We start from the raw sequence: 17,340 nt of genomic DNA on the forward strand, positions 1-17,340 counted from the left end.
TGGATGTGACGTAAGAGTGACGTAACCGGAGAGGAATGACTGACAGCTGAATGGACCAATGAACAGAACCTGAGAATACATGAGAGCAGATACGGGAGAACAGAGCGAGAGAGAGAGAGGGAAAAAACACAGAGAAAACAGAGCACAAAAAACACAAATACATAACAATACCATTATCATGATTAAAACATGATTAATACAAAAATCCATACAGTTTTTGTCGAAATTACTTTTAATGAAATTTTAGTTTTCCATAAATGGTTCTTAGTTCATTTAAGAGTACATGTTAACCATATTTAAAAGACAGCAGATCTAACTAGATAACAAAGCCACAACTAAAAGTTAAAATAACTTTGGAAAGGGTTAAGTTACTCAGGTAGTCAATTAGAAATTTGAGTGTAGCTTACTTAACAATATTGCATGGCATGGATATATACATTAGATGTCGCCTACCCTGTTGTTGTCTATTGGAAGGAATGCGTCAATAGAGCTGCCATTTTAAGTACAGAGTAACGCTCCTTTGAAATGAATGCGGGATCAAGCTGCAGTGGAGGACTGAGCCAGAGATATACATATATAAATGATCGGGAGTTTTCTGGGAGGTCAGTATGCAATTATTATTTTTTTAATTATGAAATGTATAATATTACATCACTCTTTTACATTGAAATATAAGTAATCACACAGATATTCCTGACAAAAAGCTTGTGTTTGTGTGTATGGAAATGTACTATCCACCCTCCCTGTTAGGTTTAATCTAATCTGTGTCCTGAAACACACCTCCACTCCAGCTTTCACTTCTCATTCTGACGGAGGGAGTGATTCGTTTGTGAATAAATCTCCGTTATGAATGAATCGTTCACTGAGCTGACAATAATACAAATTTCTGGCACCGCAGCGTCTTATTGTTATTTCTTCTGCATTGTTTGCTTATTTTATTCAACAAAACTAGCATAAGCAGAGTGTTTAGTGCAAGTTGGTGCTACTTTACCTTATGGTGAATGCACTAAGTGACTGTATTATCATCAATAACATACAAAAACGTAAAAAACAAAATCTTACATATGAAATGTTCTGCCTTTGTGCTTTTTTTCTTTGTTTGCTCGTTACTACACCCGTAGACAGTGCTAAAGTCCAGCATCTTCACGTAGTAACACTGTCTTGTTGACTAGTGTGGTTGAATGACACTTGCCCTGGGAGCACTGTACAAATATGGCGGAGCAATTGACGCATGCTCAGGGTCTGTATGCGATATTTAGTGTATCTATGATTGCATGGATTAGCATATTTAGCATGTTGCATGGATTAGCACATTTCTCAGTTTCTTACTGTTAACACAAATTACCATGTTGTTGTGACATGATATGTAGATGTCCATGACTAATTTGTTTTACCTCATTGTTAACACAAGTTAGCATGTTCATAGCATGTTTAGGATATTATACAGCCTACCACTTTGTTAACCTGTTGCTAATTAGCATATTGGTAGCATGCATATTTCTAATATTTGTATATTTGTAATTAAAGAGTTTCCTGTACCTTTCAAACGTGGTTGACATATTTTTTAGCGTATTGATAGCATGTTTCCTTGTTAAGCCAATATAATTGTGAAAAAAAAAACATATTAAGATGTACTTTAGTCCTACTTTAGGTCAAAATCACTCTAAAGTTCACCTAATTGCATTTGATGTAAATATTAATGTTATTGAAATGTATTTTAACTGCAATTCACATGCAATTAAGTGTCAGAAAACCACTAGAGTCAGTTCACACAGTCACACCTAAGCACTTTTCATTTAAAAATGAGTGTCTTTACAATAGAAATAGATCTGTCATTATTTACTCTTCTTTACCCTGCCTCCAGTGAGAACACAACAAAAGCAGTTATTTTGAAAGATGTTTCAAAATGTTCATGTCATGTACATATTTTTGGTTGATATTTCCCTTTAAAGTTAATTCATTAAAGTTCAGCTATCATGCCCATGTCCCCTGTTACACACCTTCTTCTTCTTATATTCCACAAAGACATCAGTTCATCAGTTCCTCTCCTGTCTCCTTCCTGAAGGCCTCTACTTTTTCCCCTTCGCCCCCTGACTTCAGAGGAAGTGGTTTCTGTGCAGACGGCGTGTTGCTGGAACATTGTGTCATGTACATGGGAAACTGTAACCAAAGAAGTGCACATTAAAAGTTCCACTAGAGTAACACTTTCTGTGCAGACAGATCTGGTGAACAGTCAAGCCAGAAGAACTGAGTCTGCATCGAATCCCATCATACGAGAGGGAGTATAAACTCTGGCAAAATGTATAATACTGCCCCCTGGTGTTATTATTTAGTTATTGATCAGCGAACAGCGAAATAAAAATGCAACCAATATAACCAGATAACGAAACAAACACATGCATGCACATTCACGTTCAGTGAAAACTTCTTATCATCACTGTCTAACACAACACAGAACGTACAACTTATTGTAGAATCTTGCTGTCTAGATCCAGTAAAAACCACTAAAAAACAGTTAAAGGGATACGCTTTGACTAAAATTATATGGTCATTTTCCTCACACTTGTCACAAACATGTTTGAGTTTCCTTCTTCTGTTGAACACAAAATAATTATTTTGAAAAATGCTGGAAAGTGGTAAGCATTGACTTCCATTGTGCTTTTCTTACTATGGGAGGTTACAGTTATTAAACATTCTTTTAAAAATCTTACTTTGTGTTTAACAAAAAAAAAAGAAACTCAAAGGTTTGGAACCACTCAAGGGTAATTAAACAGTGAGTTAATTTTTATTTTTAGGTGAACTATAAGAGGACTTTCAGGAATGAGATCAGATCAGATATTTGCTGCATGCTGTGTCCTTATCTTTGCTTCTGTAGGTACAATTCCAGCAAATAGGTCTTTGGGAAGTTCAAAGGCATGGCTTATCTCAGTCATTTATTCTCATTTTTTTAATGAGCACTTGCAGACGGTATGTACTTTGCGTTCTTGGACAAAATATTTTTTATTCCACTACTGTAACGCAATTTCCCAGCATTATTCAATGCATCAGATATGACCCATAAAAGAGTTTGTTTAGTTCACTTAAAAATGTGTATGACATACTTTCCTCCTCTGAACAGAAAAAGGTATTTTGAAGAAATGTTTGTAATCAATTTGACAAATGGTTACTTTTTACTAACAAAAATTGTAAAGTGATCAAACGTGACAGTAAATTCAGACCATTAACAAAAGTGTCAAACAAATATTGTTCTTTCAACAATACTGAAACTTTATTTTTAATTTCGATTACAATTCATTTGAGCACACTACTTGAAGCTTATCTGCTCTTGGGTACTGAAAATCTAATGCAAAGACCTTTGGATGGAACCTTTATTGTTCCATCCTGGTGGAATAACTTACCAAACTCTACGTGAGCAGCTGAGTCTCTGACCATTTTCAAGAAGCATCTGAAGACTCATCATCAATACTTAATCATTTAACTGCCCACCAACAAGACTGCAATTGAGTGTGCTTCACACAGGTGCATGAGTGAGCTTTACAAATCATCTGTAGGACACAACCTGTCTTCTCTGTATGCATCAGGCTCTTTATCAACACTCCATTCATTCATTCATTCATTCACTTTCTTTTCAGCTTAGTCCCTTTATTAATTTGGGGTTGCCACCGCGGAATTAACCGCCAACCTATCTAGCATATGCTTTACGCAGCGCATGCCCTTCCAACCACAACCTATCACTGGGAAATATCCATACACACTTATTCACACACATACACTATAGACAATTTAGCCTACCCAATTCACCTGTTACCGCATGTCTTTGGAAACATCCATACACACTCATTTACACACATACACTACGGACAATTTAGCCAACCTTTTTTACCTGTACGGCATGTCTTTGGACTTGTGGTCGAAACTGGATCACCCGGAGGAAACCCTCGAGAACACGGGGAGAACATGCAAACTCCACACAGAAACGCCAACTGACCCAGCCTAGGCTTGAACCAGAGACCTGTTTGCTGTGAGGCGATCATGCTACCCACTGCATCACCGTGAACCCATCAACACTCCATGTTTCTGGAAGACCTCTTGCAGTTCTTAGTGTGCTTCACGCAGGTGAGTGGGCTTTACAAACCACCTGTAGGTGTGTATCACATGTACCAGACACTTTCTTTTATGTACCTAATACTTCTTAACCACCTTCACCCCCTGGACACACTCTCTCCTCCCTTTTCAACAAGCAAACAAACAAACAAACAACACCTTAGACTTGTAGACTAAGTAACTTAGGCGGATCATAGCGTTTACATACTGCAACTCTTTTGATTTGATGTGCTTCTTTTATCATCAATTGTTATTCGCTTTGGATAAATGTAAATGTACAATAGATCCTGAAGGATCTTGTGATGATGATCACTGGAGTAATGGATGTTTTACCATCACTGAAAAAAAGTATATTTTTATTTTCACTCATTAATTAATTCATTCAACCCATTACTGAAAAAACATCCATACACACTCATCCACAATGGCCAATTTTGTTTACCCAGTTCACCTGTACTGCATGTCTTTGGACTGTGGGGGTAACCGGAGCACAACGACAACACAGGGAGAACATGTCAACTCCACACAGAAACGCTAACTGACCCAGACAGGACTCGAACCAGCGACCTTCTTACTGCAAGGTGACAGTGCTAACCACTGAGCCACCGTGTCACCCCTTTAATATACATACCAATAAAAAAAGTTATTTTATATTCTAACATTTCACAATATTTCTTGTATTTCCTTTATTTGTCACAATATAATACAGCTGCTGTAGTGAGGAGAGACATCAATCAATCAATCAATCAATCAATCAATCAATCAATCAATCAATCAATCAATCAATATGACTATTGTTGAAGGCCTGTAGTGAAAAACACTTTTTAAAGGACAGTCAAAAATAAACATTCATACACTCCGTGTTGTATGTGACTTTCTTTTGAACATAAAATGTAAATATTACTTAGAATGACAGCCTCAGTCACAATTCTCTTTAACTGCACTTTCCACCCAAATATCTCCTTTTGCTGTACACAGAAATAAATAAGACATTCAGAGAATAATGACTTTTTCTGAGTGAAATATTCATAAACTACTCAATCTATTGTTGTTTAACCTCTGTAAAGAGTAATGTAATATTGCTGTGGCCCACAAGAGGGCAGTAAAACATAAAAATCCCACTCAACCATGCTTTCTCAGTCATGAAGCTTTTGCAAAAATCAAAGCACCCTAAAATGTTTGTTTTTCTACTTCTTTACATTTTTCACAAAAAATAAGAAGTTTGATAAAATGTTTGCATTTAATAATGTGTTATATTCTCTCTCACTCATAGCTTTAATAGTAGGCCTACTAAATATTCCAAAAAACACACTGAGCTTTATTTCTATTACACACAACAGTAGTCTCTCTTTAATAATTATAGTCCTCTTTAACCAGTTTTAAAGCTTTCAGTCTTTGCTCACTTTCTGAGTTTTGATTACAGCAGAGAAGTTATTTTAAAACCTTTTAAACAAAGCTGACTGGAAAAGCAAAATGGAATTTTCATAGACATGGGCACAAAAAATAATTCATTCATTCATGAATTTTTCTTTGACTTAGTTCCTTTATGTCATCAAGGGTTGCTACAGCGGAATTAACCGCCTACTTATCCAGCATTTGTTTTACACAGTAGATGCCCTTCCACCTGCAACCCAGTACTGGGAAAGATCCATACCCACTGGATGTTTTATACACATCCAACAGACACATACACTATGGCCAATTTAGTTTATTCAATTCACCTTTAGCGCATTTTTTTAGACTGTGAACCCACGTGAACACAGGGAGAACATGCAAACTCCACACAGAAATGCCAACTGATCCAGCAGGGACTCGAACCAGCCACCTTCTTGCTGCTAGACGACAGTGCTAAACACTGAGCCACCATGTCACCCCGAAATAATAACTTTCTTGGTTAATTTCAGAAGCATTTTCTTCACGTTGTGAAGAACATTTAAACAAAGTAAAACTTTTTCCCCTACAAAGAACCATTTGTGGACAGAAAAGATTCCATGGATGTCAAAGTTTCAATTAAAGATTGTACCGAGGGTTATTTTGTGGTAAATAATAAATAAAAAAAAACACTACAAAGGGAGCAGGAGTTTGATCATATGTTATAAACAGCAAGTGAGTGTAGGTGTAAAGAGAGTGATGTTAAGATAATAATCTTTATAAGCAATAACAAGTTTGTCAAAAATCTACATTTTTCATAGTGTAAAGCTTTTAAAGCCGATGTTTGCCAGAAGAAAAAAGATTTTGTGGAATGAAAATGTTCCACGGATGTTATAGGCTCTTTGTGGAACCAACAATTCCAATAAAGAACACTTAAGAGTGAACACAGTGTAAAAGAATCATGCCGCTTTAAATTTTTTTAGTTAAATCAAATGAAATTTTCTAGTTGTCTCAACTTAAATTAGTAAAACAGACAAAAATATTAAAATAAACATTTACTTGTTTTAAATTACGTTAAAGTAACAAAAACATTTGTCATGACTTTTTGTCATATCATTTTTTACAGTACAGAAAATAGACTTTTAAGAGTGTACAGCAGTGAATGGTTTGAGTTTGGTCATATATTGTGAACAGAGAGTGAGAGTATGACGTATAAACAGAGTGATGTTGTGGACATTCAGTAAGCTTTATTAGCGCTTGCAGTAATCAGATTGACAGACTGAGAGAGAGAGAGAGAGAGAGAGAGAGAGAGAGAGAGAGAGAGAGAGAGAAAGAAAGAGAGAGAGAGAGAGAAAGAGAGAGAGAGAGAGAGAGATAGAGCAGTAGTAGCAGCAGCGTGCAGAGCTTACTTCACTGCAGTATCCAGACTATACAAGACCACGGCTGCTGCGCCACTGATAGGCTCAGATACTTAAAGAGAGACAGCGACCAGACCCTCCCTCTCTCTCTGTTTCACAAGCTCATTCTGCTGTCGTAGAAGCTTCAGGCAGCACATGCTCAGTGGCTCCTTCTCTCTGTGTGTCTGTCCTGCTGTTTCTGTCAGCATTTCAGGATCAGAGACTGACTCTTCTGCACTGTTCTCTGCATGACTGTCACAAAGGTAAGCGTGTGCAGGAGCGCGTGAGGCTGGGAGGGGCTGCTGGGTTCGGGCTTCACTGCAGTGGGATGTTCTGCTGAATCTGTGACTGTAATGTGTGCTGCAGTGTCGGACAGGTGGAGTGTGTGTGTTTGCATGTGTGTGTGTCTAGGTGTTCATGCAGGGGCATCTTACTATATAAGTGCAGGATACAAACTTCTATGTGTATTTGTTTGATTGGATGTCTGTGTGTGTTTAATATGCGAGTGGCCGTCCCGCAGTAGGGCAGTGGGTCTTGGCTGGGTGAGGCATGTTTGTGTTTGTGTTTGTGTGAGTGTCTGTGTGTGCGTTTAGCTTTAGCAGACTGATTACAAAGTGAAGCTCTTAATCCAGTGCTGTCCTGCATAAAGCCTGAGCTGTACTTTTTTTCTGAGGAGAGACTGTGTATGTCACAAACTTATATGCTTGACTGATTATAAGGAGGAAAGGGAGAAGGTGAAAAGAGGGAGGCCAGAGATTTAGGGTGAATTTGAGTCAAGTGGACCACTTTTTGACATTGAAAACACAATGAGGGTCAAAAAGTAGCTCAAATTAGCTGGAAGTACTGTATGAATGTGGATCAGGCTGAAGTAGTTTAGTCTTTATTGTGGGTTGTTTGTATGTTTGTCAACATGTTTGTTTAGGTTTGATTTGTGCTGTCTCTAATGAAATCTTGTCATGAGCTGCTGGTTAAATGAACTTAATTCATTAAGAGATGCAGAAAAACCTTTATGACTTTATGAAATCGGTGATTATTCAGTACACACGTAAAAGATTGTTGTCACAGTCTGTAAAGCTGGAATCATAGCTAGGCCTAACTCAAATGTTGCACAGATTAACAAGACTTTTATATCTAAGTATTATTTAGTCTATTTATGCTTGTTATTATTTCTCCATATACACGTGTGTGTGAACATTTCACTAGATAGTTCATAAATTATTCTAAAATGCTGATAAAATGTATCGTAATATGCTACTTAATACTTTTGTGGAATAATATAATTCAACAAAAATGTTATTAAAATGAAAATTAGTCAAGAATAGCCTAGTGGTTAGCGCGCCGACATATGGTGCAACAACACATCAGGTGCAGCGTCCCGAGTTCAAATCCTGGCTTGAGGACATTTCCCAACCCTACAACCCCCCTCTCTCTCTCCCACTTCACTTCCTGTCTCACTACTGTTCTATCTGAAACAAAGAGGCAAAAAGGTCCAAAATAAATCTTAAACAAAATAATAATAATAATAATAAAATTTAATTATTCCAGCAATACCTATTTCTTTTTTTGGGTAATCCTTTAAGATGCCACTTGTAAAAAAATTCATGCAATGTTTAGGTGTGATTTGTTCCCAGACGTCAACATAGTCTAAAAATCTTGACTGTTCTGTGGGTATCTTCAATAAACTCTGATCTGTTACTGTTTTCGATTGGGCTAAGTTCAGGTGATTGCCTGGGCCATTCTAGCAGCTTTATTTTCTTTTCTTAAACTAGTTGAGAGTTCCCTTGGCTGTATTTGGAATCATTATCTTCTTGAATTGTCCACCCTGGTTTTCATCTTCAGCATTCTGGTAATGCAGATGTTGTGTTTGAACCAGACAATATCCATTTACACTGACAAGAGGCAGGGATGCTTTCTAAATACTGAAAGCTTTCAGTTGCTGTCTTTTACACCTTTCTTTATGTGTTCAGTACTATTTCCCTGTGTCATCTCATTTTATTACACATAACTTCGTTTCTAAATCTTTATATCTATGAATTAGTTTAGTTTTTACAGACATCCAGTGAAAAATCCAAACCAAATGCATCTTTAAAAAAATATGTTTACTGAGAAAAATGATGACACGTTCAATAATTTTTTACTTACTGTTTATAAATATATCATGTTCCAATTATATTATTATGATCATCATTATTATTTAGATATTTTGATCACTAGATATTTATTCGGTCATTTAGGTTATGATTATCTTAAATCAGTGACGTGAACATTTAGTAGTTCCAGTGTTTAAGAATCCAGTGGTTATGCAGAGATGTGTGTTGCAGTTGCAGATATGCATGATGCAGATGCTGACTGTGTGAGAAGTGGTGTCTGTGTATGTGTGTGTGTGTTTTGCTCTGATAGAGAAGGTTAAAATGTTGAGTGGAGGCTGGACTGATGGATACCGTGTTACACTAAATGACCTTGAAGTGTATGTGTGTGTGTGTGTGTGTGTGTGCTGAGTGAGCAGAACAGCACTCAGTGTCAGACAGTGAGAGACAGTGAGTGTGAGAGCACATAAAGACTAGCATTGGACCACACAGCTGTGCAGCAGGATTTCCTCTCAGACTCTCGGGACTGAAACGGTCACACACCCAGACTGTCATGAACAGGACAGGACACATCTCTCACTGCAGGGCTATAAAACAGCTGGCATTACGTCACTTTCTGTCACACATAAGCGCAATGCGTTAGATAATAAATCACTGCGGATGCTAATATCTGATAAGTAAGGAACTATAGCTAAAAAATATTATTCAAATAAATTCAATAAAAGCATTAAATGTTATGCATTTTATTAAATGGCTGAGAAAATTTCTCACACAGGAAATATCTCCCAAGTAGTATAAAAAATTGCTTAGCATTAGTGGGCTAAATATTCTTATCTGAGCATTTATGTGCTGATTAGCAAAGTAAACAGTTTTGACCAAAAAAATAAATAAATACTTCAGTAAATAATAATCTGTAATTAATAATAACAATAGTAATAATAGTAAAACTAAATTAAATTATTCAACCACTCCTTTCTTGGATTAACCTAAAGGTATGAAATTTGCAACAAAAAAAAAAAAAAAAAAGCTAGAGGAAAAGTTAAAGAGCATTGTGTCTGTAAGGGTGTAGGGTCAACAGATGTGCCCTCATGCCTCTGTTTTAACATTTCTTTCAGCCTGGGACAGAATTCAGTCTGATAGAAATGCCAGCAGGCATCCGAATTACCAGCAAATAGAATGGGCTCATCAGATATATTTACTCCACATTCAAGACACAGAGCCAGGCAAACAGCATTGTGCTTTGTGCTCACAGAGTGTGTTTAATGGGAGGTTGTGTGAAGGTCCGTTCTCATATTTGGTGTATGTGGGTTGATTTTCATGTGTAGATGTCAGCAGGTCGAGAGGCAGGTAGGAAGCTTACAGGTGTAAGCGAATATTGCACATGTAAAATGTGCAGAATTACACTGGACAGGAGTGTTTTAGTGACTAATCGGACCTGCGTGGGAAGGACTATAAAGTCACAGGTGTAGACACATTATCATAACTGTTCTCCATATGCACAGCTGAGCTCTTGCAGAGAGTGGGTGTTGATTTGTTGACAGAAAAATGAATATAAGTATGTATGTAGGCCAAATGTTACACAAGTGTATGTTGGTGCCGTGCATCATAAATTAAAAAAAAGCAGCAAACCATTGTAAAATTTTGTTTATGAAAATTAATAAGTTCAAAATGCTGGTGCTGATTGCTTGAGACATGTTTCGGTATGTTCCACAGCAACAGGAAGTATTCATTATTAATCAGCGTACCTAACCTACAGCATGTTAATACAACAGCACAAATCACAATAAAAATGTTCGACAAGTAGTTATATTTCTGAAATAATATTTGGAATTTGTTGGAAATGCATATATTATTAAACAGAAGTAGAAATGTCAGGCATAAAGGGCCAAGTCCATGATTTTCCTGTGAAAACAGGCTATGTTTTATTTTGCTGGTGGTTGACTTGCATTGAACTATCTTACATATTTTATTTTCTACCATTGACACAACTATACAGGGTGATGTGTTTTCTATACTGGATCATGTGAGCTCCTATTGTCTCCTCTGTTTAAAGGATTGTCTTGTTATAAGAAAACATTGAAATTGTGCAAAAAAAGATTTACACACATAGATAGTAGTGTAATCTATGTATTTTAGACAAAGAACTAACATATTTTACATTTTGGTATTTATAATAGAGTAACTGCTCAGACTAGTTTTGAGCTCTTTTCATCTGGACATTGGAGTAGTTTTGCTTCTTAGACCTGGCAACCCTAAGTACATGCTTGAATTGGAGTTTGGTTTTTGTTCTGTCCTCAGAGGGAATCTTATAATCCGGACTGAAGTTGCTGGCTATTATTCCTTAATGCAGGCCGTGTGCACACACGCTGAGAAGAGTCACATTTGATCCAAGTCTTAACAGCTAGCTTAGCAACCCATACCTCCCGCTGTCCAATGTGCTTATACAGAAAACCTCCAATAATGAGCAAACAACTCAAAAAGATCCAGCATTTTTCTTTAACTTTTTTTTTTATTAAGCCTTGAGAAAGTGCAAGACAGTATGTTCATTGATCCAGATATGAGAGCGCCTCTGTCCATATTATGTGCTGAGAACAAACTGCTCAAACTCCACAGAGACTGAGAGTTTCACTGGGACTTTCTGTAGAAAAGGAAAGGAGATCATGTCATTTATAAATATCCTGCTCAGCTCCTGCAGAGCTGTGGTGAACCTGAGGTAAAGACTCTGGGAAGAGGATGTGCTTCCTCTTGTTCTGGGCTGCTGAGTGAATGTAGAGGGAAAAACTGGAGATAAACAGCAGCTGTGGGGCATCAGTGTGTGATGTTCACACTATCTTGTAATTTCCATTGTCTGTCTTTCTCTCTTTCCAATCTTCCTCTAAGGCTTTGATAAAAAAAACACAAAAAAATAGAAAAAAGAAAAATTTACTACCTGACAAGTCTTGTCGCCGATCCAGATTTTAGGAAAAACAAATAACTTCTGGTTGATCATTTGGTATCAGATGTGGCTTATATGAAAGGCAAAAGCCTCTAGATTACGCTTATATTACCAAAATAAAATATAATCATGCCTTGATTTTTAATGATTTAATTAGGACATTAAGGTCTGACTTTGCTTAGACAAAAGTCTTGTCACTTAACAAAAATAATGTACAGTGCATAATATAAAGTCATAGTGCAGTGGAAAAAGAACCAATATTGTGTATGACTCCCATGAGCTTGGAGGACTGCATCCATACATTTCTGCAAAAGCTCAAATTATTTACCAATAAAGTCATCTGGAATGGCAAAGAAAGTGTTCTTGCAGCTCCCAGAGTTCATCAAGATTCTTTGGATTCATCTTCAATGCCTCCTCCTTCATCTTACCCCAAACATGCTCAATTATGTTTATGTCTGGTGACTGGGCTGGCCACTCCTGGAGCACCTTGACCTTCTTTGCTTTCAGGAACTTTGATGTGAAGGCTGAAGTATGAGAAGGAGCGCCATCCTGCTGAAGAATTTGCCCTCTCCTGTGGTTTGTAATGTAATGGGCAGCACAAATGTCTTGATACCTCAGGCTGTTGAAGTTGCAATCTACTCTGTGGATCTCTCGCACGCCCTCATACTGAATGTAAACCCAAATCATGATTGGTCCTTCACCAAACTTGACTGATTTCTATGAGAGTCTTGGATCCATGCTGGTTCTAATAGGTCTTCTGCAGTATTTGTGGTGATTGAGATGCAGTTCAACAGATGATTCATCTGAAAAATCTACCTTCTGCCACTTTTCCAAATGATCAACTAAAGGTCGAGATATTATTTGTCGCTCTTACAACTGGGATCAATGACAACAAGACTTTTGTCAGGTAGTGTATTATTAAGATGCATGCCTTGAGATTTATGTATTGTCAACTTCGACATTGTTCAGCGACATCTTAGACTTCTTAGACACAGTTGCATATGCAATCACAAAGAATTAGGCCTCTTTACACCTGGTATTAAATTCCATTTTCATTATATGGTGGAGCAGTAGGTAGTGCTGTCGCTTACAGCTAGAAGGTTGCTGGTTTGAGCCTCGGCTGAGTCAGTTCACATTTCTGTGTGAAGTTTGCATGTTCTCCCTGCGTTTGCGTGGGTTTCCTCGAGGTGCTCCGGTTTTCCCCAAAGTCCAAAGACATGCTGCACAAGTGAATTGATTAGGCTAAATTGTCCGTAGTGTATGAGTGTGTGTGGATGTTTCCCAGAGATGCATTGTGGCTGGAAGGGCATCCACTGCACAAAAACGTGCTAGATAAGTTGGCGGTTCATTCCGCTGTGGCGACCCCGGATTAATAAAGGGACTAAGCCGAAAAGAAAATGAATGAATTATCATTTCTATTATAAATGGATGCAGTCAAGCATTTGAATACATGTTAATACATGTTAATATACATTCTAATAATGTAAACAGTAATGAGTGTTTGCTAATCAATTGTGATCATGTGGAAACAGGACTTTAGTGTACTCATATCCATGAAAACAACATGTCAACTATGGCTCAACTCAATGTTGTAAGTTTTGGAAACAGTCTTATTATTGTAATCAAATATTTGCGTCCCAAAGAGGTCCACATTGGAGCAGAGAAGGAAATGCTACAGCCTACGCAAATCAAACAGTGTGGGAAGGAACTAAAGCATGACAGAATGATAAAGATGGGTCAAACGCTTCTGCTCAGAGGATTTCAACATGCTCCTCATACATAAAAATGAAGCTCATTATCTATAATGCAGTACAGCAGTACATACCATGCGTTGATCCCACTTACTAATGGCTCTTCTATATTTGCTTGTGCAGCAGAAATGCACAGCGCTATACACTCTCCTAAAAATGCTGGTTAATTAGTTTTTACTCATGTTGTATGAAATGCAGGCTACATTACACAATATGGAGTGGATGAAATTAGATTTTTGTTTCCACTGGAAGAGTGATGCAATCATAATTCTCTGATTTACTTGTTGACAATGTTTATGTTTAAGTACGTGTTTCCAGTCAATAATGTGTTGTAATTTTGCTCCTTATCCTCTATAGGTATATTTAAAAAAAGATTAGGTTTATTATTGCTGATTTTTATGTTAAAAAAACAAACAAACATGATCTAGATGACATGCATTTGACACAATAAATCTATGTACAATCCATTTATAATATTTTGGAGCTGCCATAATTAGTTTTGATAGGCTCAGTCATATTACAGCACATTTTATTGTTGCCATAAGCCATTTAAACCAAACCGCCTTTTGATTTGATCCTCATCCATATAGTGTTGCCCCTCATAGATTATATACATGTCTTCTTACAGAATAAAAGTCAGTCTGTGCTTTTGAAAACACTATTGGTTGGGTTTAGGGAAGGAGGAGGGTGGATCAGTCGACTAGTCAGTCAGTCAGTCATTTAGTCGACAGTGGCCTCTGGTGGATTTATGCAAAAGCAGCAGGCGTGAATGGCACTCAAGAAAGAAATTTAAGGGGCCCTATTTTGACGGTCCATTCGCAAAGTGCAAAGCGCAGGGCGCAAACACTTTCAGGGAGTGTCAGAATGCATTTTTGCTAATAAAAGGACGGAAAAATCCGCTTTGCGTGGTCTCCGTGGTGCATGGTCTAAAAAGGTTCAGTTGTTTTCTTAATGAGTAATAGGTGTGTTTTGAAAAAAAGCAAATCAGAGTCTCATCTCTCATTCCCTTTAAGAGCCAGTTGCGTCGAGCCATAAGCGCATTTGCTATTTACATGACGTAAAGTAAGTGGAAAAACTGAGCATTTCACTAGCAAGAAAACAGTTAAACAGAGCATGTACCGCGCGAGAATGACAGATAAATGATATACTTTCACTTTCGCTCTCGTGGATAGGGAAACCTTTACGCACAGACATCAATTAGCCTATAAATACTTAATTTAGTTTGTTAAGCGAAAATATTTGTTTCAAAACTATTTCTAAATTCAGTTCTAATTTCCAGCAAACGAATAAATAAACAATAATAACGAAGTGTGTTCAAAAAGTTATATAATAAAATACATGCTGTGCCCCATATGGTCTAAAACCAGCAGGTGGGCACATCTAAGCTTGTTTTTAATAAAACAAATATAAATATGGATATAATAAATAATACTGCTAATTATAATAAAATTATACAAAAGCAAATTGTTATGAATGAACTGAAAAAGCCTCCCGAGATGAAGAAGGCATAAAAGCAGTGATTTTTCATATTAATGTAGGCTAGAAAATAATGTTTTGCAATATTTCAATCCTTTATATTTATATCCTATATATATTCTATATATATCCTTAATATTAAATTTTTTTTCATATGTAAAGATATTTGCGTACTGCTCTACATCTTGTGTGTATTAAGCAGTGTGTAAGCGAGGCGCAACTCTGCGCAGGACTTTAGACCGGGTTTGCTTTGGTCTAGTGAAAAATCTATTATAGTTTCTCATAAAAGGAAACACGCCAGCAATGCGCCTCAGAACGCCTTCCTTTTTAGACCAGAACGCCTATGGGCGCACTTGAGTGCAAATGCATTTGCTATTTAAACAGCGTGGCGCAACGCCTCAAAACGACTCTTGCACCAAGCTGAAACTAGCAAAAAAACTATTGCGTCATGCCTTGTACCATATTACGCCGGGTGTATGATAGGGCTCAAGATGTTTAAGATAAATGTTTTTTTGATTTGAGAAATTTAAAATAGAATACACAGCGGCCTCTGGTGGAAAATAAAAACAGCAAAAAACATACCTTCTGGGATTGCAGTAAGAAATGTTTCTAGAAAGAAAGATTGTTGATAAAAAGTGTCTGGTGCATATGGAGATGTTATGTAATATTCCAAATGTTTGCATAACAACAATTATAAGTAAACCTGTGTGGAATTTGAGGAACTTACCACAGAAAGTCTCCTGAACGTTTATTTACTATACATTGTTTTTCAGCTAGCAGTTAAGTTCTCTTGGCTGTTTAACACAATGTCTATGTTAAAATTATAAAGAAGCATAAATATTGGGACGAAAGTGAAACCTGGTCATAAGATAAAGCACCAAGGGAACATAATGAAGTAAACAATACCTAAATGTTGTCTAAGGCTATTGCCGCTTTAAATAAAAAAGAGAGCAGCTTTCTTTGTGAGCAGAGAGAAAGTGAAGGGTCAGCTGAGTGCTGTGAAGGTTCACATTCCTTCCCAGCATTCCCTGGCCCTCAGCAGTGTTTTTTGAAGTGATACGCCAAAAACTCAAGGCTTTTATTTTCTTAGAAAACCCATCAGTGAGAGAGCAAAGGAGCGAAGAAGAGTGTGTGTGTGTGTGTGTGCATTTTAGAACAATGTTAGACACTGCACTTTTACAACAGCATGTGGTTAGCAATTTCAGTGAGAGTGATCGATATTAATGTAAACACCAGCCGGAACATGATACCATCAAACTGAACTCATCCAGCTATACAGACTCTTTATGGCAGTAAGAACAACAAAAACCAACATGGATGGAGAAATCAAAAGTGGAAAATATGGGCTGAACAGAAAGCAAACTTGGCATAAGAAATGCATCACATGTATTACAGGCCTCAGGTAGAAAGTCGGCGTTGTGGAAAGGGATTTAAAGGGGCATGGATTAAAGCCCAAGTGAGCCTGGACTTACAGCAGACCAGACTTCCTTCAGGCAGTCTTCAGAGCACTCAGCTCTCCCTTCAGCCTATGATTAATCAATTCACAGACCAAACAAATCCCTCGCATCAAACCAGAGCAGGAGGATTAAGAGAAATAGACAGGTAAAAGAACAAAGGAGAATGTGCAGGAATGAAAAACAAAAAGGAGCATGCTGAAAACACTAAAGAGGATGTCTGAGGGAAAAATGGTTTCAAAAGCAAGGTGGTGAATCAAAACAAAAAGGTTTGGTAGCACTCCATAACAGGGCCTGAGGCCTGAATAGACAGATGACCAGGTGGAGACCCACTGACACAGATTTCAGTTCTACAACTTAAGCTGTTTACTGTTTGCAAAAAGGATCACCAAGTTCACTAAATAATAAGTTTCATTGTATCAACATCTTTATCACTAAAGGAATTTTGCAAGAGCTCAAATGAGTAAAAAAATGCATGACTTCAAAATGGGTCACATGATGAAGGACATGCATGTCACACGCATGCCTTTGTGCAGAAACAGAAATCTGTCAATAAAGAAAATTGATTTCTTGTACTAATGACGTCAATGACACAAATAGCAAACACAATAGAGGTCAGGAAAAATCCAGCTGGAAAGAGGCTCTAAAACTTGTCTAGAGTAATAGCAGCATTGTGTAAATGTTCTAAACAACTATATTTTGAATTATATTTTTGATAATATGATCTTTCAGATTTGAATCTTTGAAATCAACTGGTATATTTTA

At 37.2% G+C, this 17,340-nt stretch overlaps 2 protein-coding genes across 8 annotated transcripts in view; one reads left to right on the forward strand and one right to left on the reverse strand.

Annotated features, from left to right (window-relative positions):
- itga11a (integrin, alpha 11a) overlaps positions 1–17,340 on the reverse strand; it is a 156,950-nt gene that overhangs the window by 102,993 nt on the left and 36,617 nt on the right. For 3 of the 5 annotated variants that reach the window (XM_087259288.1, XM_087259291.1, XM_087259289.1), the window contains exon 2: positions 2,001–2,160. The exons of the other annotated variants lie outside the window; for them this stretch is intronic. The gene's annotated coding sequence lies outside the window, so the exon portion shown is untranslated. The remainder of the gene's footprint in view (positions 1–2,000; positions 2,161–17,340) is intronic. 5 annotated transcript variants of the gene reach the window in all.
- The window catches only part of coro2ba (coronin, actin binding protein, 2Ba), a 72,618-nt gene continuing 62,275 nt past the window's right edge, over positions 6,998–17,340 (forward strand). For all 3 annotated transcript variants that reach the window (XR_015495827.1, XR_015495829.1, XM_087261356.1), the window contains exon 1: positions 6,998–7,135. Coding sequence is in view for 1 of the 3 variants with exons in the window: in XM_087261356.1 (XP_087117482.1) it covers positions 7,121–7,135 (15 nt within the window). In the remaining 2 variants the exon portion in view is untranslated. The remainder of the gene's footprint in view (positions 7,136–17,340) is intronic.

This window comes from Danio rerio, chromosome 7 (assembly GCF_052040795.2).
Source record: "Danio rerio strain M-AB ecotype USA chromosome 7, GRCz13ab, whole genome shotgun sequence".
NCBI classification, from domain to species: Eukaryota; Metazoa; Chordata; class Actinopteri; order Cypriniformes; family Danionidae; genus Danio; species Danio rerio.